The 25,312-nt window shown below is 45.2% G+C and overlaps 1 protein-coding gene across 3 annotated transcripts in view; it reads left to right on the forward strand.

The window, feature by feature from the left end:
- Positions 1 to 25,312, forward strand: part of CFAP91 (cilia and flagella associated protein 91) — a 174,408-nt gene that overhangs the window by 107,617 nt on the left and 41,479 nt on the right. For all 3 annotated transcript variants that reach the window (XM_033941433.1, XM_033941432.1, XM_033941434.1), the window contains exons 11-12: positions 1,168 to 1,284; positions 15,108 to 15,179. In XM_033941433.1, coding sequence (XP_033797324.1) covers positions 1,168 to 1,284; positions 15,108 to 15,179 — 189 coding nt within the window. The remainder of the gene's footprint in view (positions 1 to 1,167; positions 1,285 to 15,107; positions 15,180 to 25,312) is intronic.

The raw sequence follows: 25,312 nt of genomic DNA on the forward strand, positions 1-25,312 counted from the left end.
GAGTGGATAAATAAGTTTGATTAATCATATGTATAATTTATGTTTAAAATATGTATAATATATCTTGGAACATATGAAAAATTTTATAATTACTTTAATGATAAAAGATTAAGATGGGTGGGGAGGGTAATGATCTGTATGAATCTTGTAAATCATAAGTGATGTCTAAAATGTTAAATGTATAATCTATGTTGTTTCCACTTATTGAAAGTGTTTTAAAATGAATAAAGATTATTAAAAAAAAAGAAAGTGAATGGCAAATGGCTGAGTGCTTGTTTTAGAAAAGTGGCTTTTAGGGGATAAATATTAAAATCTGATACTACGGTTTAATTGTAAATATAATTACATGCATAGGATGCATTTTCAAAATTTATGCATTATTTTCATAGAAAATAATTATTGCATTATTTGCAGAAAAAGCAGGTACAAATATCTGAAGATATTTTGTTCCCAAGGCAATTTTCAAAGTGAAAATACATGAATACTTTCGCTTTCAAAATATATATAAACACCACAGGTAGAAAAGTGGACTTCGTTCCAATGCAAGCAATTTGAAAATTACCCCAATATCTCACCAATTTTATAAAACATCACGGTTGCGTACCTAGATTCACACTGGCTCCCAATACAAGCAAGAGTAAAATTCAAATTCTACTGCCTACTATTTAAAACCATAAACGGAGACAGCCCAGCCTACCTAAACAACTGCCTAATCCAAACGCACAAACCGTTCACTCACCCCCCAATCAGAGACGTCAAACGAAAAAAACTGTACGACGGCCTTCTAGCCACTCAAGCAGCAAAACTAGGCTACCAACTCTCCAATTTACTGATAATGACTACAGACTACAAATCGTTTAGAAAAGAAATAAAAACCATCCTATTGAAGACATCCTTGAAGACAAACTAACACCGCAAGACTAATCCCTAATCCCAATTCTCTGTAGCAATTCACTCTACTATTCAATTCCTCTGGAAATGGCCAGATAACTTCTTTTGTAATCCACCTTGAACTGCAAGGTATTGGCGGAATAGAAATCACTAATGTAATGTAATGTATAATCCCTGTTTTGTCAACTTAAGAAATAGCTTATGCAGAACCTTCAGATCAATGAAACTAAAGCTGACAAGTACAAAACGTACAAAAATTTTCTAATTGCCTTGCAGGCCCTAAAGGAGAAAAGGACAAAAATTCAGCAACCAAAGGAACCCATTACCTTGCTTCAGATGATTGAAAAACCTATTCCTCGACCTCCAACACCTGCTATAGAGAAGCCATCAGAGGTAAGATGGAAATCACCATCCATTAATGCTATGAATCTGGTCTGTTGATTTTTGTACCTCCTTCTTTTCTTTTTAAAAACAGATAAAAATCAAAGAAAAAAATGAAATTTCAATGCACATGGTAATAGTCTACTGAACATTATATTTTATAGAGACTTGAGTGCAGGTTCTTTCCCAAGCCTGCCTAAAGATGAAGGAGACACAGCCTATTGGTGGATTTTGGGCCCTCTCCCAAATTTCTGCTTAGGGCTTCAGTTTGTGAAACATCTAATCTGATTTAATCTAGGATTTGTGGATCACTCTATGCCTATAAAAGTTCAAGGCGATTTACATAAAAGCTCATACAAACATGGGGAGCTTATAGAGTAGCTGCGGCAGCGGATTTCAATGAAGAGAAAAGCATACAAAACATGACCTGATACAGGTGATGGGAGTTTACAGAGTAGATATTGCAGCAATCAACAGGTAAGGAACTATTTGGGGATTATACAGAACAGTCGATGTAGGTAAGTTTATGGCAGTATGAGCTTGGTTAGTTCTGGGGAGTCTGTAAGGATCATCCTGCTGATAGGTATCTTTTGTAGAGAAAATGTTTTAAATTTTCTTCTAAAACTCACGTAGTTAGGTTCAGATCTAGTGTCTGTGGGGAGGTTGTTCCAGTTTTTTATTGTGACGTAGGTAAACAATGTGTTGAATATGCATTTATACCTGACACCTTTTGTGAGGGGAGAATCATCTTGGAGGTGTTGAAAATTCTGGCAGATGTGAACTGGAGCTCGGAGAAGAGATGAGCAATTGCATTTGCTGAATTTGATAAATATATCTGGTACATTATGCAGGACATTTTGAAGTAGATTCTGGGTTCTATGGGTAGCCAGTGTAGCTTAAGTTGGTCAGATATTGCATCATATTTTTTAAGCAGAAAATAAATCTGATTGCGGTGTTTTGTATTAGCTACAGTCTGTGTAATTATGTGGCACCTAAGCCTGCATATAGTGAATTGCAGTAGTCCTGTTGTGACATTGACCCTGGCTAAGGGCAAGACATGAAAAATATATATTCTTTATTGTCCTTCCAAACCAGCACAGAAACAGATGGGTTTACGCTCCTCTGCCAGAAGGTGGAGATTGAGACACTAACTTTTGACATCAGTACAAGTGGGCTGTACAGTCCCTCTTACAATCAGTCTTTTCTCAGTCTCCAGCAGATGGAGTGGTCTGTTTTGTGCAGTCTGTGCTGAGGTTTGTTAAGGCCTGTTGAATCTGGCTAGTGAATCTTTCTTGTCCCTTTGTCTGTCCGGACTGAACTTGGGGGACCCTCTCGGGGGTCCAACCGACCTCGGGGGGTGTTACACTCAGAAAGGTCAAGTTCCTCCCTCCATTTCCCCCACCTCCCCAGGTTTTTTTCTGAATTTAGAAGAGCATCAACTGTACACCTGACCACTGATTCTGGCTATGACTACAGTTTAGAGTGCCTATGGGGTTTGCCTTTTCTTGATACAGCTGGTTAGCTATGAGAAGAAATAAACTGAAAAAGCTTACAAGACACAATAAATAAAGAAGAGAGAGAGCCCTGTTGTACGTGGGTTTTGGTGCTTTAATTATGACCACTTCAAAATGCAGAAAAAGTGCATTTTCTGTGGGCGCCATACATTGGTTGCGGCTTGTGGGTGCACAAAATGTTCCGACTGCCTCAAGGGAGATCTGGCTTCGGGTGTTGGCATGCTGAGGTCTCCTTCATGCATGTTTTGCTCGTCGGCTGGGGATGAGCCCTGGGCTTCTACCGCCTACACTGGGATTTCCTCAGCTGTCGGCGGTCCGTCGGATTTGGTGCCACATTTGTTTTCTGGAGTCAGTTTATCGATGTCCTTCCCTCAGTTTTGGCAGGAAGCTCATCTTATTTGCCCACGACCTTCCTCCTGTTTTGAAAGAAACTATTTGAAAGGAAGAGTTGTTGAGACAGATCTGTAAGAAGATACCATCTTTACATGGAAATACCATTGTTGAAGATTTTGTGACATTTAAAGCTAGCATATTTTCACCTAGCCACTTACCTATTTGTTTTATTTTATGGTTGATACTGATTATCTCATTTTGATTATTTGGATCTAGTGGTTGAAGTTGAATATCATCTGCATATGCGTATGGAGTGAAGCCGATTGATTGTGTGAGTGTCAAAAGTGGTGCTAAAAAGATGTTGAATAACGTAGATAATATTGAGCCTTGTGGTATTCCAAATGTGTTCAGATAGCGCTCGGAAGTATATCCCTGAAAAATTACTTTAGAATAGTGGTCTGAATGGTAGGATTTATGTTTGTTTATTAAAAACTTTATATACGCATAAAAGGATCCAGGCGGTTTACAATGTATAGTTCACATTCATTAAGAAAAGAACTCCATTTAAAAATAGGAAAGGAAAGAATAAGATCAAAAGTTAAATTTTTTTTACTAAAATACTATAACAATCAACATCTCAATAATAACAATTCTAATAATAATAAAACAATCAAATCTCAATAAACCATAACTAATACATACAACTAAAAATTTCCATAACAAAAATTAATCATTACATAAACATAGATTACAGTGAAGCACTTGATCAGTGATTCAATCACTAAGTCTGTACTTTGTTTATTCCATTCAATCTGTAACATTTCTAATCATTGTAAACCGCATAGAACTTCATGGTCCTGCGGTATATAAATTGTTATTATTATTATTACTGATTGGCGTCTATGAAGCAGCAGATCGTGATCTATTGCATCAAATGTTGAGGATAAATAAAGAGAAACGACTAGCACTGATTATGATGATCAATGTAGTAAAGAATGGTTGTAGTTAATCCTATTAATGAGTATTCTGTAGGGTTTTCCTAAAACTCATGTGGTTCGGGTGAAGGGCCTTTGTCTTTTTGATGAATTCTGATAATTGATTGAAAACTATTTTCTCAACTATCTTAGCCAGAAAAGGAATGTTAGAAATTGGTCAAAAATTGGATACCCTCAGCTGCTTTTACCTTGTGATCTTTGACGATAGGATGAACTGTAAATTCCTTCCATTGTTTATGTAGTGTTCCTAATGATAAACTATTTGTGATTATGCTTTATTAAGAATGGAGGAAAAATATCTGGTTTTACTCCTTTTGTATTTATTATTTGAACTAAGCGTTGGATGTCCATTAACAAGGGAAGAGAAAAATTGGAGCATTTGGAAAATGGTACATTGTTCATATCACTATCATTAGAGATGATCTGCCGGGAGTTTTTTCCCCTGATTTGATGTTGGCCATGTGCAAGACTTATTTACAGGCGGCTTGGAGACCTGCTTTGATTCCAGGGGTTGCGGGGTCCTCTGGGGAGGGTGTTCTTTCCACAGCTGCACCCATTCAATCTCCTGCCTCAGCTGCCTCTGTTCGACTCCCTCAGCCGTCGTCCAAGCAGCTGTGGGCATCTTGGGACGAGGATTCTTTTATGGCTGATCAGTTTTTTCCGGATGAGGACTTGGATCTTGGGGAGGACTTTACAGTTGAAGGGTTGAAGCTAAACAAATAAAGTTCTGTCTGTTTCCATGCTCCCTAATTGCTGTTGCTGCATGGGGCAAAAGGTTGGTAGGACCATGGGCCCAGTAGCACACATCTTTCTGCAGCTTATGTGTCTTTCACTGCTCAAGTTTCAGATCATGATAATTTCCCAGCCCCTTTGTTTTGGCTTCTGGGTACAGACTCGGATATCTGTTAACTTTCTTGTCTGCTGGGGATGTTTGGGGGGGTGGGTGCCAGTAGGAGGGATTGAATATTCCTCCTGCCGGGGATTGTTTTGGGGTTTGCAGCAGGAAGGAGTGGACTTCCCTCCTGCCACGGACAGTGGGGAAGGGGAGTTCAGGGGTGGCTGTGGGAGTGAGTGGGCATCCCTCCTTCCAGCCGACTTGAGGTGGAGTTCGGGGGTTCCCTGCTGCTGCCGCTCAGCTGATCACAGCAGGGAGATTCCCTTGCAGCAATCAGCTCAGCAGCAATGTGATTCTCTAAATGGCACCTGTGACATGGATGATGGTTAGAGAATCAGGGTGGTTAAGACTAACGCGATTCTGTATAGGACGCCTGTGTGTGATTCGCAAAAGCCACTTAGGCGGTTGCTGGAGACTGGGCATCCTATACAGAATCAGGACCTTATTCTATACTCTCTGAGGGTCTATGCTCTAAGTGTGATGGAGACGAGGTATTATTAGCATGGTGTTTCTATGTAGAGAATGACATGGGGACAAAATTTTCCTCATCCCCGCAGGAATTCATTTTCCCGTCCCATCCTGGAGAGTTCTTTTCCTGTCCCTGCTCCATTCCTGCAAGCTCTGTTCTCATCTCCACAAGCCTCAAACATTTTAAAATCATAAGTGTTCAAGGCTTGTGCGGTTAAGGCAGAAAGAACTTACAGGAATGGGGCTGGGGCAAGGACAGCGAGAGTGAGACAACTCATGGGAATGGGACAGAGAAATTGAGTTCCAGTGGGGATGGGGACAAAATTGTCCCCGTGTCATTCTCTATTTCTATGCATGGATTTTTAGTAATCTGGCATTTTTAAGCTTTCCCAGTAGATGTATTAATGTTTTAAATTCCACTACAGTGTTTATGGTGCTGTCTTTTCGGGACAGGCTCCTTGTCATATGAGTTTAGGAAGCTGGTGTCATTATGGTGTAGTAGATTTGTTCTGTAGTTCCTGAGTGACTCTGTAGGATTTTGTATTACTTCGCAGTAGTTACTGAGATGACACTAGAATCTAGCATTTTTTATTTGTGGTATGTTGAACTCTATAGATAAATGCCTCAATTCGTCTCTGTACCCATTTTTGTAGGAGGAGTTTCTGTGGATGTAGAATATATGTTTAAAAAGAAAAAGCAAGAACAACAGTGCAGTTTGTAACATCAAAATCAAGTGAGAAGAATTGCTGTAAGGGGAGGGGCGGAGATGAGAACTGTTGGGACATAGGGGGTGGGAAGGGAGTTAAAGAGAGATGCTGCCAGTGGGTGAGGGAAGAGAAGTAGAATGGTTGGACATGGGTATGTGGGGCGGGAGAGAAAGAAAGATGACACACATGGGGAAAGGAAAAAAGAGGAAGAATTGATGGAGGAGAGGAGGGAAAGGGAAAATACTGGATGTTGTGATAGAGAGGAGAAACATAGGCCACAACCTTAAACCATGGAAGGAGATCAGAGAACCAAACAAACAAGTATAAAGAGAGAAGTAATCCGAAGACAGAGCCCTAAAGTATACAGATTGATTGTGGAATAGCAACAAAAGAGAATCCCAATGTGATGGGAGAAAATCAAGAGAGAAGAGTCTTGAAATCTAGGTGAGCACAGGAGTACAATGATGATCAACAGTATTGAAAACAGCAGATAGATCTGGTAGGATGAAAATTGACTAAAGGCTCTTGTAAGGAGTGGTGTAATCATGGTTGAAGACAGCAGGAACAGTTGTAGTGGTAAGTGATAGATTGAAGACAGGGCTTAGAAAGATTGATTGCAGGGGAGCTTGCGCAGAGTAACTGGATGAGAATGGGATCAGTAGAACCAGTAGTAAGTTTGAAGGGGGAGACATGATGAACAGTTTTCATTTCCATGTTTCTGCTCTCTCACAAGAAATGTGTGTGGTGAAACGGCATTCTTGCATGAATATTTTGTTCCAAATTAGAAAATTCTAATTTCAGCAATTTCCGTATGTGTGCCGCGTAAGAAATTATTTGCCCTCTCATCGTAGCTTTAAAAGCATCCCAAATGATTTCCAGTGAGACTTCCTCTGAGGTATTAAATTGAAAATAGTCAACCATTTTTTGTTTTATTTCCTCAAGAAAGTTTGAATCTGCAAGCAGTGTATTATTGAATCTCCAAACAGGTCTAGTAAAGTCATTTTCACCTGAAAAAATAATTGTATTTCATTTGAAAGGAAACTCTGGAATGAGAGGGCATAGGATGAAGTTAGAAGGTGATAGGCTCAGAGAATAGTTAAGCTCTGGAATGCGTTGCCAGAGGATGTGGTAAGAGCAGATAACGTAGCTGGTTTTAAGAAAGATTTGGACAAGTTCCTGGAAAAAAGTCCATAGTCTGTTATTGAGAAAAACACTGCTTGCCCTGTATCGGTAATATGGAATATTGCTACACCTTGGGTTTTGGCCAGGTACTAGTGACCTTGATTGGCCACCGTAAGAACGGGCTACTGGGTTTGATGGACCATTGGTCTGACCCAGTAAGACTATTCTGATGTTCTTATGGAAATACTTTTTTACAGAAAAGATGGTAGATGCGTGGAACAATCTCCCAGCAAAGGTGGTGGAGAAAGATACTGTGTCTGAATTCAAGAAAGCCTGTGATAGGCACATGGGATCTCTTAGAGCAGTGTTTTTCAACCGCTGTTCCGCGGCACACTAGTGTGCCGCGAGATGTTGCCTGGTGTGCCGCAGGGCCGCCATCAGGGCAGTACTACCAGTCCTGCATTCAGGGGCCCGGAGCTGACAGGGGGCCCGAGGCAGGGGCGCCAGTAGCTCGCCAAGGCAAAGTGAGTCGATCACCCAAGACTCACTTTGTCTTGGCGATCTAATCTATCGAGCCGATAAGTCTTCTTCTCCCCGACGTCAATTCTGCAGTCGGAGAGGAAGTTCGGGCCAGCCAATCGCTGCCTGGCTGGGCGGAACTTCCTCTCCGATTGTAGAATTGACGTCAGGGAGAGCATGCGTCGGCGTCGGCTTTGGGGCCTGTTATCCATTGGTGGGTCCTGTTCCCCAATGGCAGTGGCAGTGGCTTGGGGAATGGCAGGGAGAAAGAAAGAAAGGGGGCAGGCAGGGAAACAGAAGGAAAGAAGAGAAACAGAAAAAAAGAAAGAAAGGTCAGGGAGAGAGGAAGAAAAAGTTGGGGGAGGGAATGAGGTGTGGAGGAGAGAAAGCATACAGGCTGATAGAAGGGAAGAAAGATTGGATGCACAGTCAGAAGAAGAAAGTGCAACCAGAAATCACCAGACAAGGTAGGAAAAATGATTTTATTTTAAATTTAGCAAAGTGGAGGCAGTATTACCACAGTTTTCAAAGGAATTTGCCCAAATAACTTAATAGTTAACTGGGTAAATTCCCAGAGATGAAAACTTCCCTTCACTTACTATGCACAGTTCTGAATTTATATCTGCTGTCTATATTTTACAATATGGTCACCTTTTACTAAACCGCAATAGTGGTTTTTAGCGCAGGGAGCCTATGAGCGTCAAGAGCAGCGCTGGGCATTCAACGCAGCTCCCTGCGCTAAAATCTGCTATTCTTTAGCACTCTCCAGACCAGTAGAGGTTAACTTTACGATTGGGTATATATCTAATCATGACCAGCAGGTGGAGACTGAAAACAAAACTTTGGGACAGTATATCCTAGCCCCTCCTCTCTATTTCCCTCAGTCTTCTTTCAGTCTCCAGCAGGTGTTGAGTGATCTGTACCCATCTCCCTTGGTAGGGCTGTTGGAATTTGTTTAGAGGTTTATTGTCCCTGTTTTTAGCCGGACGGAGCTTGGACGGACTCTGTTTGGGGGTTCGTCCGACCTCGGGGGTGTCAAACCCGGCGGGTCACGAGCGGGGTCCCTCCCCCCACTTCCTCCACCTCCCCATATTTTTTTAGAGGAGCCTCAGCAGTAAGCCTTGCCCCCTAAATCAAGCAAGGCATATTGCTTCGAGAGCCTGTGGAGTCTGTTCTGTAAAAAAAAAAAAAAAAAAAAAAATCCTGAGGTAGTGCTGGTCTGGAGGGTTGTATCCCTTTAAGAAAACTGTATTTTACTGTATTTTTTCAACTAACCGGCACTTTTTTACAGCTAGGTCGCGTATGGAGCAATGAGCACTTCTAAAGGGAAAAAGTGCTCATTGTGCTCCAGACGCGAGGCACTCGCGGCCGGCCTGTGCAAGCGGTGTTCAGGCCGGTGCGGTGGAGGAGCTCCGTCGGCAGCGGCTGCAGGCGCCCAGAGCTCCCCGCCGATGGTGCCTCGCGAGTCGGCAGGGAACGGTGGAGAAGCCCGGTCTTCTCCGTCCGCCCACGGAGGGATTCCCCGAGCCGCCGACGGTCGGGTTTTAGAGGATTCCCTCTCAGCTGATATTTTGACAGCTGATGCCGGCTTGCCTGTTTTAGCGGCTGAGACTATTCAGGTCTCTCAGCCGCTTCAGGCTGTGGAGGGAGCTGTTTTGGCGGGAAAGACGCCATCTTCTCTGTCTGGCCCCTCCATTTTGTCTTCCACCTCAGGTGACCTTCCCCCTGTTTTGTCTAAGCAGGGGCAGGTTTCTGCTGGGTCCCCTGCTGTGGCAGGGAGTCCCTTGGGACCCTCGGGGGGTTTTTCCCCTGATTTTTTCTTTTCATTATGCAAAGCCTATTTTCAGGCGGCTGGGGGTCCCGGTTGCGCCCAGGGGGTCTCGGGGGGTGGGGTTTCCTCCGCGCTCCCTGCGGCTTTGCCTCTCTCGTCTGACGTGACGTCCCCTCCGCCGCCTCTCTTGTCCAAGCGTCCGCGGGTGTCGTGGGACGAGGATTTGTGGTCGGAGGAACGTGTCGGTATGGAGGAGGACCTGGACCCTTCTGAGGAATTCCAGGACCCTCTGGAGGGGACGGAAGCTGGCGGCGGGTTGTCGGGTTTCCCGTTCTCCAGTGACGAGGCGTCCGTGGTGCGCCTTTTTCAGAGAGATGAGCTGCCTGACCTTATTCAACAGGTTTCTTCGGCTTTGCGTTTTGAGGACGCGCCGCCGGAGACTCCGCGTGTGGGGGACCCTCTGTTACGAGGGATCCGTTCCGTTTCCCGCTCTTTTCCTATGCATCAGGATATTCGGGATATTATTCTTGAGCAGTGGAAAACGCCGGAGACGCCGTTTCGGCTGGCGCGCAGCATGGCTCACCTGTATCCCATTCCTGAAGGGGATCGGGCTACGTTAGCTTCGCCAGTCGTGGATGCGGTGGTCTCGGCTATTTCCAAGCGGCATACCGTGCCTGTTGAGGGCGGTTCTGCCTTGCGGGACTCTGAGGAGCGCAAATTGGAGAACATCCTTAAGCAAAATTTTCAAGTCTCTGCTTTTGGGGTCCAGGCGGCTATTTGTGGGGGACTGGTCGCTCGCGCCGTGTTTCGGTGGGCGGAGCGGGTCTTGGATCGAGAGTCTGACGACTGGTCTCTGGTGGATCAGGAGGTAGCAAAGATTGAGATGGCTGCCTCATTCCTCTCGGATGCTCTGTATGACTTGGTGCGGATCTCGGCTAAGTCCATGGCTTTTGGCGTGGCCGCAAGGCGTGTGTTGTGGCTGCGCGCTTGGGCGGCGGATGCTGCGTCCAAAGCTAAGCTTACTAAATTTCCCTTTCGGGGGTCGTTTTTATTTGGAGAGGACTTGGATAAGTTAATTCAGACTCTGTCGGACTCGAAAGTTCCCCGTTTGCCGGAGGACCGTGCCCGCCCGGCGTCTCGGGGGGGTGCGGCCCGGGGGCGTTTGCGGGAATTTCGCAAGTATCGCCCTGGGCGTGGGGCTGCTTCTTTCCAGTCTCCGGGGTTTTCCCGGGGTCGGTTCTTCCAGCGCATGCAGCCCTTTCGGGGGGCCCGTCGGGGGGCAGGGAACCCCTCCGCCGGTTCCCCCCGCTTCCCGTCCTGCACAATGACGCCTTGCCGGCGCCCCCCTTGGTTCCGGTGGGGGCCCGGCTGCGCGACTTTTTTCCCAAATGGGCCGAGATCACGTCCGATCAGTGGGTCCTGGAGGTGGTGCGGGACGGTTATGCCCTGGAGTTCGCCCGCTCTCTGCCGGATTTTTTCCTCGCTTCTCCGTGTCAGACTCCGGGGAAGAAGCAGGCTTTTCGCCAGACCCTTCAGCGCTTGCTAGATCTCAGGGCAGTAGTTCCGGTGCCCCCCCCGGAGTGGGGCACGGGCAGGTACTCCATTTACTTTGTGGTGCCCAAGAAGGAGGGGACTTTTCGGCCCATCCTCGATTTGAAAGGGGTCAACAGGGCTCTCAAGGTTCCCTCTTTCCGTATGGAAACGCTGCGGTCGGTCATTCTGGCGGTTCAGCCGGGGGAGTTTCTCACTTCTCTCGATCTGACGGAGGCCTACTTGCATGTTCCTATTCGGACCTCTCATCAGCGTTTCCTGCGCTTTGCGATCTTGGGTCGGCACTATCAGTTCTGTGCGCTTCCCTTTGGGCTGGCCACGGCTCCCCGGACGTTCACCAAGGTGATGGTGGTCGTCGCGGCAGCCTTGCGGTCGGAGGGCATTCTGGTACACCCCTACCTGGACGACTGGTTAATTCGGGCCAAGTCGTTGCAGGAAAGCTACCGGGTTACGGCTCGGGTGGTGGAGTTTCTCCGGTCGCTGGGCTGGGTGGTCAACCTTTCCAAGAGTCGGTTGGTTCCGGCTCAGCGTCTGGAGTACCTCGGGGTGCTGTTCGACACCTCCTTGGGGAAGGTCTTCCTCCCAGAGGCCCGGGTGAGCAAATTGCAGTCTCAGATTCGCCTGCTTTTGGCGTCCCGGTGTCCTCGGGCGCGAGATTTCCTCCAGGTCCTGGGGTCGATGGCGGCGTCCCTGGACGTGGTGAGGTGGGCGCGGGCCCACATGCGTCCTCTTCAGTATGCTCTGCTCCGGAGGTGGTCTCCCCAGAGGCACGGGATGGATGTTCCGGTTCCCCTGCGAGGCTTGGCGCGCTGCAGTCTGCGTTGGTGGCTCCGGACCCCTCACCTAGTTCAGGGGGTGGGTCTGGATCTTCCGCAGTGGACGGTGCTCCTTACGGATGCGAGTCTCCTGGGTTGGGGGGCCCAGTGTCTGGGTCACTCTGCTCAGGGAACCTGGTCCACGGAGGAGGCCTCCTGGTCGATCAACGTGTTGGAGACCAGGGCGGTCCGGCTGGCGCTGTTGGCTTTCCACTCCCTTTTGTTGGGCAAGTCGGTCAGAGTCCTGTCGGACAATGCCACGGCAGTGGCTTATGTCAATCGTCAGGGGGGCACCAAGAGCACTCTGGTGGCGCAGGAGGCGGCTCGGCTCATGGTTTGGGCGGAGTCGCATCTTCTGGACCTCTCGGCCTCTCACATTGCCGGGGTAGAAAACGTTCAGGCGGACTTCCTCAGTCGTCACTTCTTGGATCCGGGAGAGTGGTGTCTCGGCGCCGAGGCGTTTCAGTTGCTAGTGCGTGCTTGGGGGCAGCCCCTGATGGATCTGATGGCTACAAGTGGCAACGCCAAAGTACCCCGCTTCTTCAGTCGTCGCAGGGACGGTCTGGCCGAGGGTCTGGATGCTCTGGTCCAACCGTGGCCAACGGAGGGGCTGTTGTATGTGTTCCCTCCTTGGCCATTAGTAGGCAGAGTACTGCTTCGCATTGTTCGCCATCCGGGGCTGGTGGTCTTGGTGGCTCCGGATTGGCCTCGTCGTCCGTGGTATGCGGATCTGGTGAGGCATCTGGTGGCGGATCCTCTTCCTCTGCCTCTCGAGTGCGATCTTCTGACGCAGGGTCCCATTCCCATGTTCGACCCGTCTCCCTTTTGTCTTACGGCTTGGCTCTTGAAAGGGGCCGCCTGAGTAAGAAGGGATATTCCGACAAGGTGATCTCTACACTTTTGGGGGTCCCGGAGGCTTTCTACCTCTCGGGCTTATGTACGGGTTTGGCGTCTGTTTGAGGAATGGTGCCGAGCGCGGGGAGTGGTCTCCTTTCGCGCTTCTCTGCCTAACATTCTGGAGTTTTTGCAGGATGGCCTGGATAGGGGCCTGGCCTGGTCTTCTCTTCGGGTTCATCTGGCGGCCCTGTCGGCTTTTCGGGGGCTGGTGACAGGTCAGCGTTTGTCAGCCATTCCTGATGTGATTCGCTTTCTTAGGGCGGCCAAGTTGCTCAGGCCTCCCATAAGGCCCTCGATTCCCTCTTGGGATCTCAATCTGGTTCTCTCTGTTCTAGTGCGCCCTCCTTTCGAGCCGTTGGATGGCTGTTCGTTGAAGGACCTTACGCTGAAGTCGGTCTTTTTGGTGGCCATTACTTCCGCTAGACGGGTGTCGGAGCTACAGGCTTTCTCTTGTAGGGCTCCCTTCCTGGAGTTTTCAAAGGAGCGGGTTGTTTTGCGGCCTGTTCCTTCCTTTCTGCCGAAGGTAGTTTCTCCTTTTCATGTCAATCAATCGGTGGTCCTCCCGGTCTTGGGTAGTCGGGAGGGTTCTTCTGAGCAACGACAGCTGCGCAAGTTGGATGTCGGTCGGGTCCTCCATGCTTATGTGCAGCGGACCCGGGATTTTCGGAGCTCCGATCATCTCTTTGTGCTTCTGGCGGGTCCTCGTCGGGGGGCTGGCGCTTCTAAGGCTACTATTGCGCGCTGGATCAAGGAGACGATCGCTTCCGCTTATCTTCTGAGTCAGAAGCCGGTTCCGGAGTTTCTCAAGGCTCATTCCACTAGGGGTCAGGCGGCTTCTTGGGCTGAGTCGTCGCTCGTGCCTCCGGTGGATATTTGTAAGGCTGCGGTTTGGTCCTCCTTGCATTCATTTGTTCGGCATTATCGGGTAGATGTTCAGGCGCGTCGGGACGCGGTGTTCGGTGAGCGTGTTCTGGTATCGGCCCTTCGGGGGTCCCGCCCGTGAGAGGGACTGCTTTGGTACGTCCCAATCGTAAAGTTAACCTCTACTGGTCTGGAGAGTGCTAAAGAAGGAGAAATTAGGTTCTTACCTGCTAATTTACTTTCTTTTAGCTTCTCCAGACCAGTAGAGGTCCCCACCCTGTCTGTTGTTGTTGTTGTTGGGGCTGTTGCGCGGGCAGTTTTTGGTTTTTGCTGCGGGTTCTAGTATTTTTCTAGGGCCGGGGAGAATTGAAGAACAGCGGCTGTGGCTCGGCTGGCTTAGCTGGCGAGCTGTGGGGACCTTCTTCCTTCGGGAATTTCTCCTCTGCATTTTCCAACAGCATTTTTTGGGTATGTTATTGGTTACTCCTTTCGGAGTATTGTTTTTTCTCTCTGTTGTTTCCAGTTCTTGGTTCTGCTTGGCTATTCGGCAGACTGAGGGAAATAGAGAGGAGGGGCTAGGATATACTGTCCCAAAGTTTTGTTTTCAGTCTCCACCTGCTGGTCATGATTAGATATATACCCAATCGTAAAGTTAACCTCTACTGGTCTGGAGAAGCTAAAAGAAAGTAAATTAGCAGGTAAGAACCTAATTTCTCCTTGTGGTTTAATAAAAAGGATGGAGGGTATATTTGTCTATTTTTGTATGCTATAAAAACCAAATACAGAGAGAGACTGAGAGCTGTTGACGAAGAGCTACGTGTGTGTCTTTCTTCGATTCCAGCCAGAATATCAGCTTTGTGTTCAGCCAAACAGGCCCAGGTTTCGCACTGAATAAAGTATTTTATAATTTTTCACTATTCTATTTACTTAATATTTCATAATAAAGTAATTATAAAATACTTTCTTTGTGTTTATTTGATTCCTGTTCAAGAGAATTACTTTATATATAGTCAATATAGGCACAGAGTTAAATTTTTTAACATTTTCTAATGGTGGTGTGCCTCGTGATTTTTTTCATGAAACAAGTGTGCCTTTGCCCAAAAAAGGTTGAAAAACACTGTCTTAGAGAGAGGAAGAGATAATGGTTACTGCGGATGTGCAGACTGGATGGGCCATTTGGCCTTTATCTGCCATCATGTTTCTATATTTCTATATATTTCTATAGATAGATATATCATACTAGTAAAACAGTTAAAAACACAAATGTACTTTCTGTATTTTTTGGCTAGAATTAAATGTAAGCTTACCAAGTAGTTCAATTAATTATTTTCTCCACCAGGTGCTAGTCAGTTCTTATAAATATTTAATTATTTTGTTTTCTCGGCAGATAGAAGAAGAAAGAGAACTGGCGATCATTTTATTGCAGAAATTAATCCGAGGCAGAGCTATTCAGAACATGGTATGTCCTTGGGTTATTAACCTAACAATAATGACAAATAATGTCATACATGGTGACGATATGATCAGTGCAAGTCACACAGGAAAAGAAAAAACAAACATCAAATATTTTACCAGATCTCTATTAGAGCAGCCCAATATTTGTGAGCCATAGATTAGCCTGTACTGGCTCTCTTTCAGCGCTTTCCTTTGTATTGTAACCATTTTTCTTGGCCTTCTCTTCATACTTGTCTCTACCTTATTCTTCCTTCTCTCATTCCCTCTTTATTCACATATTATCCCTCCATTTCTCTTCCTTCATTCATTCTTTCCCTTTATCACCTCCTCTGCATTATTCCCTTATTCTTTCCTATCTCTTTCCTCTCATCCTTTTTTTCATCCCTTCTCTTCTTCATTGGTGACTCCCAGTAATTAGGAGCTTTTGGTTTTTACCATTTTTCCAAGACTGTATTATATTTAATTGCCTATGGGGTTCATAAAAGAAAAATCCATCAAAAAATGGTATACGTGGCAGATAAACATGTTTCTCACACAAAAATGTTTAAAATCATATAAACAGACATTTTAAAAAAGGTTTGACTGATCTCCAACAATCAAGAGATCTCAGAAGAGGCATTTCAGGGGCATGAGATGGGCAACGTCACTGAATGGATTTTTTTTTTGTGATAACAGATAGCAAAATTACTTCCTGAGGCTGGAAAGAAAAACACTGTGATTTAGACCTGTTTTAAGGTTAAGGCCAAACCTGCCTTTGGACTCATTTGTGAATTTGCTGAGTTGGAGAGTGGATAGATGGAAATAGTTGTTTGTGAGAAATAGAGAAGAGTTGCTGAGTGGTTTGTTACCATTGTTTATATGCTATCTAAACCTTTTAACCCTCAAATTTCTTGCCTTGCCACCTCTGTGTCTCACCTCATCAAGTCCTTGCCCTCACCCGCTAGCCCCCAAGTTGCACCCATCCCTTGCTCTTTCTCTGGCCCCTTTCCCTCACCAAACCCTTAATGTCCCCCAAACCGCCACACCTACCATTCTACCCCCTATCTGTTTTGTCTTCTGTGTCTCAATGTTGCTCTATTTGTTTAGTCTCATTTTGTCATTGTGCTGTGTGCTGCTGCTGTGTATGTGAGGACTGTTTGGTGCTGGGAGAGTGAGTGCTGAATGCTGGTGTTGTGTCACACTAGGTGGAGGTATGCACAGTGGTGTTACTGGGGTTAGTGAGTTGCACCTGTGGTGGTGGACACCACATTGGTCATAGATATGCTGAATGCTAATGTGGCTGATGCTTTGCTGGATGTGGATGAGAGTTAGTTGTATTTCCTCTAGGGTCTCCCCTCCAATCTGAGAGTATATAGGCCCAGGACCTGCTTCCTGGACCTCACTGACTAAGAATGCCTTACTTGGTACCGCTTTGATAGGGCTGCCATACATCACCTCTGTGACCAGCTACAACCCCTCTTCCAGGCAAGGACACACAGGAATAATCCAGTGCCAGTCCACAACCTCCCTCACCTTTCTTGCCACTGGCACTTTTCAGTCAGTGCTAGCAGTCAGTGTAGGCCTCACACAGCCTGCCATCTCCAACTGTCTTGCCCAGTTCATTGATGCCTTCCTTACCCACACCTCACAGAATATTACCTTCCTTACAACCGCCCAGGCCCTCCAGAACAACATGGCTCAGTTCTACACCATAAATCACTTCTCCTCAGTAATAGGGTTTATCGACTGCACACACGTTGTGCTGAGAAGCCCCTCTCCCACTCAGACACACAAGGACATCTATAGGAATAGAAAATCATATGACTTCATGAATATGCAGGTCATGTGTGATGCCCGGGGGAAATTGTGGATGTTTGTGCTCAGAGTCCACCCATGATGCCTATATACTCCAGCATTCAGGAATCTACTGCAGGTTTGGTCGAGGGGAGATCACCTGCAGCTGGGTAGGCAGTACAGGTATTTCTAATCCCAATACCCACTCCCCCTTCCTAACATCACCACAGTCCTTCCCTCAAGATGCCCCCAGAATGCACACTCATGCCCCGAACTCTACAAGGTCCACATACCAGCCAATGCATACCCATGTCTGTGATTCCTGTTCCCCCACAGGTGACAAAAGCTACCCTCCAGTGAACCTGGCTCATGACTCCCAATATGAGGTGGAGGAGCAATGCAATAATAGCCATAAGAACACCCACATCATCATCTAAGCATTTAGCAACTTGTTCTGTTTAAATTTATTTTTTCATTACTTGTATATTTAGGTTTATCTGATTTTTTTTTTTTTTTTTTCGTTTTATTTCTTGTTTTATTATTACTGGTTTACCTTATGATTGTTAACCGAGTCGAGCTTCTTTTTTATTTTTAAGATGACCCGGTCTATAAATTTAAGGTTTAGTTTAACCAGTTCAAAAATAGAATTGGATGACTGTTCTGGAGGAGAGCTCCTCTACAGCCAGAAAAGATTGCAAGGATCTTTATGGTCTGGCACAGTAAAGAAGACAGCCCCTGCCAGAGGACACACAGCAGCAGCCAGACCAAGAGAACGATGACCCTTTGCCACTCTGTACACAGAGCTGACCAGGGACTGCACCAAAGAAATTTTCAGTAAAGTTAAATGCAGTATTTATTTGTGCCCACAATAACTTTTATATCTACCACCATGACAATGAAGCCGACGGCACAGTGCGCAGCAGCCGCTAAGAAGACAAATAGAATGCTAGGCATAATCAAGAAGGGTATTACAACCAGAACGAAAGAAGTTATCCTGCCGTTGTATCGGGCGGTGGTGCGTCCGCATCTGGAGTACTGCGTCCAGTATTGGTCGCCTTACCTTAAGAAGGATATGGCGATACTCGAGAGAGTTCAGAGGAGAGCGACACGTCTGATAAAAGGTTTGGAAAACCTTTCATACGCTGAGAGATTGGAAAAACTGGGACTCTTTTCCCTTGAGAAGAGGAGACTTAGAGGGGATATGATAGAGACTTACAAGATCATGAAGGGCATAGAGAGAGTAGAGAGGGACAGGTTCTTCAAACCTTCGAAAAATAAAAGAACAAGAGGGCATTTGGAAAAGTTGAAAGGGGACAGATTAAAAACAAATGCTAGGAAGTTCTTCTTTACCCAACATGTGGTGGACACCTGGAATGCACTTCCAGAGGGCGTAATAGGGCAGAGTACAGTACTGGGGTTCAAGAAAGGATTGGACAATTTCCTGCTGGAAAAGGGGATAGAGGGGTATAGATAGAGGATTACTGCACAGGTCCTGGACCTATTGGGCCGCTGCGTGAGCAGACTGCTGGGCACGATGGACCTCAGGTCTGACCCAGCAGAGGCATTGCTTATGTTCTTATGTTCTTACCACCACATCATCCCCTCTCCCCCAGCACACACACACTCCCACCCTCCCTTTGCAAACACCATCAAAGTATGGAAATTAGGTGTCTCACAGCCCTACACTCATCCTCCCTGTCCACTTCCCTGTCCCCTCTGGGGGCTACCCCTCCCTCTAGCTGCTAGGGATGGTCTTGGCCTTGCAGAAGTGAACACTGTGTCAGAATCCTTTCCACTGCCCTCAGAGTCATCAATATATGAGTTGCCTTGGCTACTCCTTGAAAATCTGGCCACCTGGTTGGCAGTACACTGTGTGCTATCTCTGAGGGGACCTGGCCTCAAGGTAGCCCCACTTGCCTAGGATCTAGTGAGTCCCATCCATGCTCTCTAGGATACCAGTTAATTTTCCACAGTTGAGGCAATTGCTGTGAAGTTGAGCTGGGTGGTATGGGCACTGGTGCCATGCAGCTGGTCTGGTGGGTGGTACTGCTAGAATGGTTGCCTCACTAGTTCCATTGAGAGAATCAGGTATCTGCTGGGTGGGCAGTGTGCTGGACAAGGCCTTGGTGTAATTGTGGATCTCTCACTGGATCCCAAGAAACTGCTAGCATTTATTATGCCCAGCATCCTAGCTGTACTGCTGCGTAGTATGCAGCACCTGCAGGCAGTCCTATTGGGCTTGGAGCATATCCTCGCTAAACAGCTGTAACTTCTGGCGCCAGTAGTCAGCTAGCTGCACATTTTGGCCCAGATGTTTGATGGTCAACCGCAACCCCTGTTGTGGGTGGATCCTCTATAGGCCAGCTGTGACTTTTCATCTTGCTCCTCAACCTCTACAGGGGTATCTGGCAATTCCAGCCGGGGTGGTGTGGGTTCCAGCACTATCCCTGCTCTTCCTTTCCTGCAGGAAGCTCTTGGTTGATGTCCTCCTCATGCTTTTAAGCTGCTATGATGTCCTTCTGTGAGCCCTCTGCTGCCACAGACTCGCCATTCTCCTGCTGAGGCACCTGCACTGACTGCTGGTTCTGTCCTTTCCTTCAGAGTCCTTGTCTTCATCTGCACAGGTAAAGTAGAAGAAAGGTGTCTGTTGCACTAGCTAACCTGTCAGTCAGTTGTACCCTTCCTGAACAGATCCCTCCATGTGCACTCATATTCCACAGGTGATGAGGACTGCCACTGTCATGACACCAGTTGATGTATGCCTCCACATCCCATAGTACAGGAGACAAGGAGTACAGTGCACTGTGTACCTCAAAAGCCAAGATGAAAGATAGCCACACACATAAGCAGCTTTTTTGTTTGAGGGAGCCAAAAAGCTCCTCCCTAGACCCTGCACAAGCTGTGCTCCTGACTCCACCCCATAATAATAATAGTACTAATTGTAATTCAATGGTTAACCACAAAATTAAACTACACAAAACTTTTCAACATTCATTCCTACCAGAACACCTGGCCTTGGTCACACATACAGTACATAGATAACCCCTATGCAAATACAGGACCATAAACTAAAAGAACTAATATAGTATACAAATGAAACCCTAAGATGCCAGACTATATACTGTAGAGTACAACACCAGAGAAATAGAAAGAAATTAATTTCTTCCTGAACAGTGCAAAATACAGACAGCAGATATAAATTCTCAAAACTAACATATTTCAATCATTAAATTGAAAATAAAATAATTTTTCCTGTCTTTGTTGTCTGGTGATTTTATTTTTCTAATCATCTTTTCCCAGTCTCTGGTTGCACTTACTTCTATCTGTGCTCTTAACTATATATCCAGGGCCTTCTTATCCATTTGCTGTATATCTCTCCTTCACTTCCCCACATAAATCCTGAATCACATTTGCTTTATTGCATAAGTCTTATATCAGATAATGGATATTTCATGTTATCATAGAATGCTAGTTCACAAGGCGCCAAGCGGTAAAAAGAGAATGTCTTCTACCAGTGGTGCAAATAGTAATCTAATCACAGCACATAATATTACCAAAAGATGGTGTGGTTTTTTTTCCCCACGATTTTATTGGAAAAATGCAAAAATATACACAACAATAAATAATGCAACCAATATCCCATACAATCACGCCCTCCCACCCAGCCAAAAATCATACTGGGATTCTTCAGTACGAGACGAAACAGTCCAAGTCAGAACAGAACCCCCCTCCACAACCTCCCATCCCCCAAAAGATGCTTTTAAATAATTTCCACCAATGTCAAGGTGGTAAAGACAGTGCAAATATGTTTTGCACAGATACATTTATTGTACCGTTTAAAACCAATGCTATTGTACAAGCAATGGTTTTGTCACGGCTGCAATGTCCTGTACCTTGGGAATAACTAAGACCAGGTGCAGGGCATTGCAGGTGGTTCAGAATGCCGCAGCCAGATTTATAACTGGAACATCAAGATGTGAGCATATTACTCCATATCTTCGACAATTGCATTATTGCCAGTTGTATTCAGAATTCAATACAAAGCAATTATGTTATGTCACCAATTTCTATTAAGTACGATTCCTGAAATTTTTAAGAGTATGTCTGGTTATCAACCACTAAGATCATTGCGTTCCCAAAGTGCCACATTGCTGAAAACAAAGGCTAACCCTAATTCTTGTACAATCCCTCTTGAGGCTGAACTAGCAGGTAAAACATCTATTCCAGCCTTGGCTGCAGAACTTAATAAAACCAACCCCCCTCTGCGAGGTCACCTGTGCGGCTACTCCCCTTGAAGTTCAGTTTGTTTCTGCAGCCTTGCTGAGAACTTCTAGTTTTCTTCTGCTCGTGATTTTATTTCTCAATTCCTAGTCTTTTATTTTCTTCAGTACCGCGGGTTTGCCCATGTGCTGCGGATCAACTCTGTGCGAGTGATCCTTCGGCAGGAGATCGCAGACATTTTTAAGTTTGTCTGCTTCTGGAGGGTGCTCTGTAAGCCTGAAACTGCAGTAAGCCCTCTGGACAGCCTGCAGATTGGATCGGGTCTCCAGGTTCAGGAGCCATCTCTCCCCTGGTTCGTCCGCAAAGAGGTAGAACGCATGGTTCCGAGCAGGTACGCCGGGATCGGAACCGCGCCGCATGTCTTCCCTGTGGGGTCCTGGTGGTCGTGATCTGAGGTGACAGGGAAGGTGAGGCGGCCAGAAGATCTGAAATATCCAGTTTAATCAGCTCCTGAGGTAATGATCTCCCTATGCTTACACTGTGTATTGCTGGCTGCCATTGAAATGCATTGGAAGAGAGGGTTTTTTTTTTTTTTATCATAGATAATGATTAATTTGCAAATTTTTAAACACACATAAAAGTGTATGAACTTATACATGTATTAATGCAATCTAAATGACATCCTGCTCAAGCCATTAATACGGATACCCTAATTTGAAAAACAACCTTCCTAAATCTTAAATTCACTGACGCTCCACTATAAACAGAGCGTTTCAGCCACAAAAGAGCCTGCCTCGGGGGACAATAGAGTTGTTGCTGAACTATGAAAAGTAATAAAAATAGAAGTATTACAGGAAAGAATACATTCCATTCGAATGACAACAAAGCTATTTATCTGAACATTTTCTAAACCTTTATAAAACATAAACTACGTTAGACACTAGCAGTAAACTAAAATCCACCCCATGCAATAAAAAGATTGAAAACTAAATCCTTAAAGACATACATAGTATAAACACAGTACCCGACAGCCATATGTAAACTAGCATTATATATTGCAAAAACCACTCTAAAATAGATTGAGAAAAAAACCGGTTGCAGCAGGGGCGCGTTTAAGTTACAAGCAATGAAGGTAACTTTCACCTTTTGTAATCTTCTCCTCCTGTGCTATGGTATTTCAGTGTAGCTTTTGAGCATTGGTTTCTTGCACTGTATGAACGTTCACAGTGGGAGTGTGCTTGAAGCTATGTAGAGAAATGCTTTTTGCAGCCTTTTTATTCTCAATCTATTTTAGCGTGGTTTTTTCAATATATAATTTAAATCTTCAGGCAGCCAGTGGCGGCAATGAAGTGAGCCTGCCGCTGTCGGCCTGCCCCAAAAGTCATCATTCCAAAGCATGTTGCCCATGCGGGAAGAGGAAGTCATTGCAGAATGATGACTTCTGGGGCAGACCAATGGTGGCAGGCTCACTTCATTGCCACCGCCGGCTGCCCATAAATTTAAATTTACAGTGGCCGGAAAGGCGGTAGGTGGGGGAGTTGAGAAAGCCATAACTGACTCTTCTGACAATTTTTGGGGAGGCCTTGGCCCCTCCACCTCTACCTCCCGTTTCGATGCCTATGGCCATACAGCCAGGTGGGTAAAGAATAGTGGGAGGGCCACAGATGCCTTGAAAGCAAGAATAACTATTGGCTAGTGACAGGCTGAGGCAGAAGGGTGGAAGGATGAAGGCACATAAAAATGACAGACAGCGGGCCTCAAACCGGTAACCTGAGTGCTCTCAGACCTATGCATTAACCACTACTCTATGCTGAATTGTTAGGACATGGGCCCTGATAACCAGCCTTTTAGCCTGGTATGCTTTCTATGTCCTCCCCTCACACATACAATAACTTCTAGTACAGTTGGGTTTTCTAGCAGCCCTCCCAACACTGTCCAAGCTTGATGGAGAGAGGGTTAAAAAGAGAACAGCCAGCATATCTTTATTCCCCAAACCTTACTCAAATCCCCAGCCTGTGGGGAGATGTCATGGGTTCCCAGGCCATGGATGCTCTCTTTGGAAACGAGCCCGTGCACCATGCACTCCATAGGGGTCAGGCTCATGGGGTTCACATATGGCTGGGTATCTCCAGCTTTGTGCTTCATATCTCTTCAGCTGCCTCCATTTCCTTTTGCAGTCCTCTAGTTCTCAATTAGCGTGGTAGACTACATATAGCTTGTGGCATATATTGCTGTCCATTCTCTTTACTTGGTATAAGCAGAGAACCTGTGCCCTTTTGGAGCAAAAAGATTGCCATGGCGTGCCACTATCTCCTTCCTACTAGGTAGAGTTTTTTTGGATGCCAATGCAAATATGGAACATGGAGATTTAAAAATCGCAAGATGCATGTGTTTAAAGGGCACTTTAGACATTTCAGCTGCAGACACTTAGATGTTTCGGAGCTAGATTAAAAAAAAATAATAATAAAAACATATAAACATGAGGGGAGATAAAGACATGGCCTATCTATCCATGTATCTGCTATCCTTTCCTCTAGCTTAGAGAACCAATGTACTTGTCCCAAGCTTTCTTGAATTCAAATACAATTTTAGTTTCTACCACTTCCACTGGCATGCTGGTCTACACATTCACCACTTTTTCCATGATAAAGTATTTTCTGAGGTTACTTCTGAGTGTACCCCTTATTCTTTTATCTTATACTTCCTCATTCTAGAGTTTCCTTTCAAATGATAGACTCAGCTCATGTACATTTATGCCACATAGGTATTAAAATACCAATCATATTTCCCTTCTCCCACCTTTCCTCCAAAGTATACATATTGAGATCTTGAGGTCTGTCCCCTTATGCTTTATGATGAAGACTCCTGACCAGCGGTCAGTGACCATTTTGGTAGCCATCCTCTGCACCAACTCCATGCTGTTTATAACTTTTTGAAGGTGTGGTCTCCAGAATTATATACAATATTCTAAATGAGATCTCATCAGAATTCCTATACAGCAGTGGTCTCAAACTCACAGCCCGGGGGCCACATGATGCCCGCCAGGTACTATTTTAAGGCCCTCGGCATGTTTATCATAATCACAAAAGTAAAATAAAACAGTTTCTTGATCATATGTCTCTTTAGCTATAAATTACAATATTATTATTAAGACTTAGCCAAAAGGAAAGGTTTATAAACTATAAAAAGTTTTACCTCATGCAAAATTGTCATTTCTGTAATAAAACATTAACTATTTTTTCTGAGGCCCTCCAAGTACCTACAAATCCAAAATGTGGCCCTACAAAGGGCTTGAATTTGAGACCACTGCTATACAGGGACATCATTACCTTCTTTTTTTTCTATCAGCCATTCCTACTTGTCAGAGCTTTAAGGGGGGGTTGGGTGAATCCTCAGCTCTACAGCTCTGCTTTTTTTGTTGTTTATTTACTTTTTGTTTAATACAGTTTGATTTGTTGAACAGGCAGCCTACTCAGCTGGTCAAACTATCAAGCAAAAAGTAAGCAAAATAAAAAAAGCAAGGCTCTAGGGCTGGGAATTCACCCAACCCCCAGAAGGCACTGATAGTACTGATCTGAATTTGACTGTTTGAGCAGTTTCTGTTTGCTCAACCAAATTCAGAGCAGTGCCCTAAGGGCCTTCAAGGGGTTGGGTGAATCCCATGAAGGCCCTGACCGCACACCATTTATAGACAACTTCCATTGATAGGCAGTATATAAATAGCTAATAAACTTGGAAACACATTCCAGAGCTTAACTATTCTCTAAGTGAAAAAAAATATTTCTTCCTATTGGTTTTAAAAGTATTTCCCTGTAACTTCATTAAGTGCCCCCTAGTCTTTATAATTTTTGATGGAGTTAAAAATCAAAACAGTCAGCCACGAAAGCTGTAGTGTTGGTCTCTGTTTGAACATTCCGTTAAAAGTGTAAAACGATGTACCATAAATAAACACACTTTAGGGCTTGCTGTAAAAATATCACGAGTTGTTCAGCGTTTGGTTAAACAAAAGTTTTTTTTAAAAACAATGAATGAATATTTTAGCTGTAACAATTGCTGCCTTTTTAGAGCCAGCATGATTTGAGAGGATGTCAATACCTGATCGCTTTGTGTCTATGTTCTGAGAGAGAGATAAACCTGTTTGCA

Source organism: Geotrypetes seraphini, chromosome 4, assembly GCF_902459505.1.
Source record: "Geotrypetes seraphini chromosome 4, aGeoSer1.1, whole genome shotgun sequence".
Lineage (NCBI taxonomy): Eukaryota > Metazoa > Chordata > Amphibia > Gymnophiona > Dermophiidae > Geotrypetes > Geotrypetes seraphini.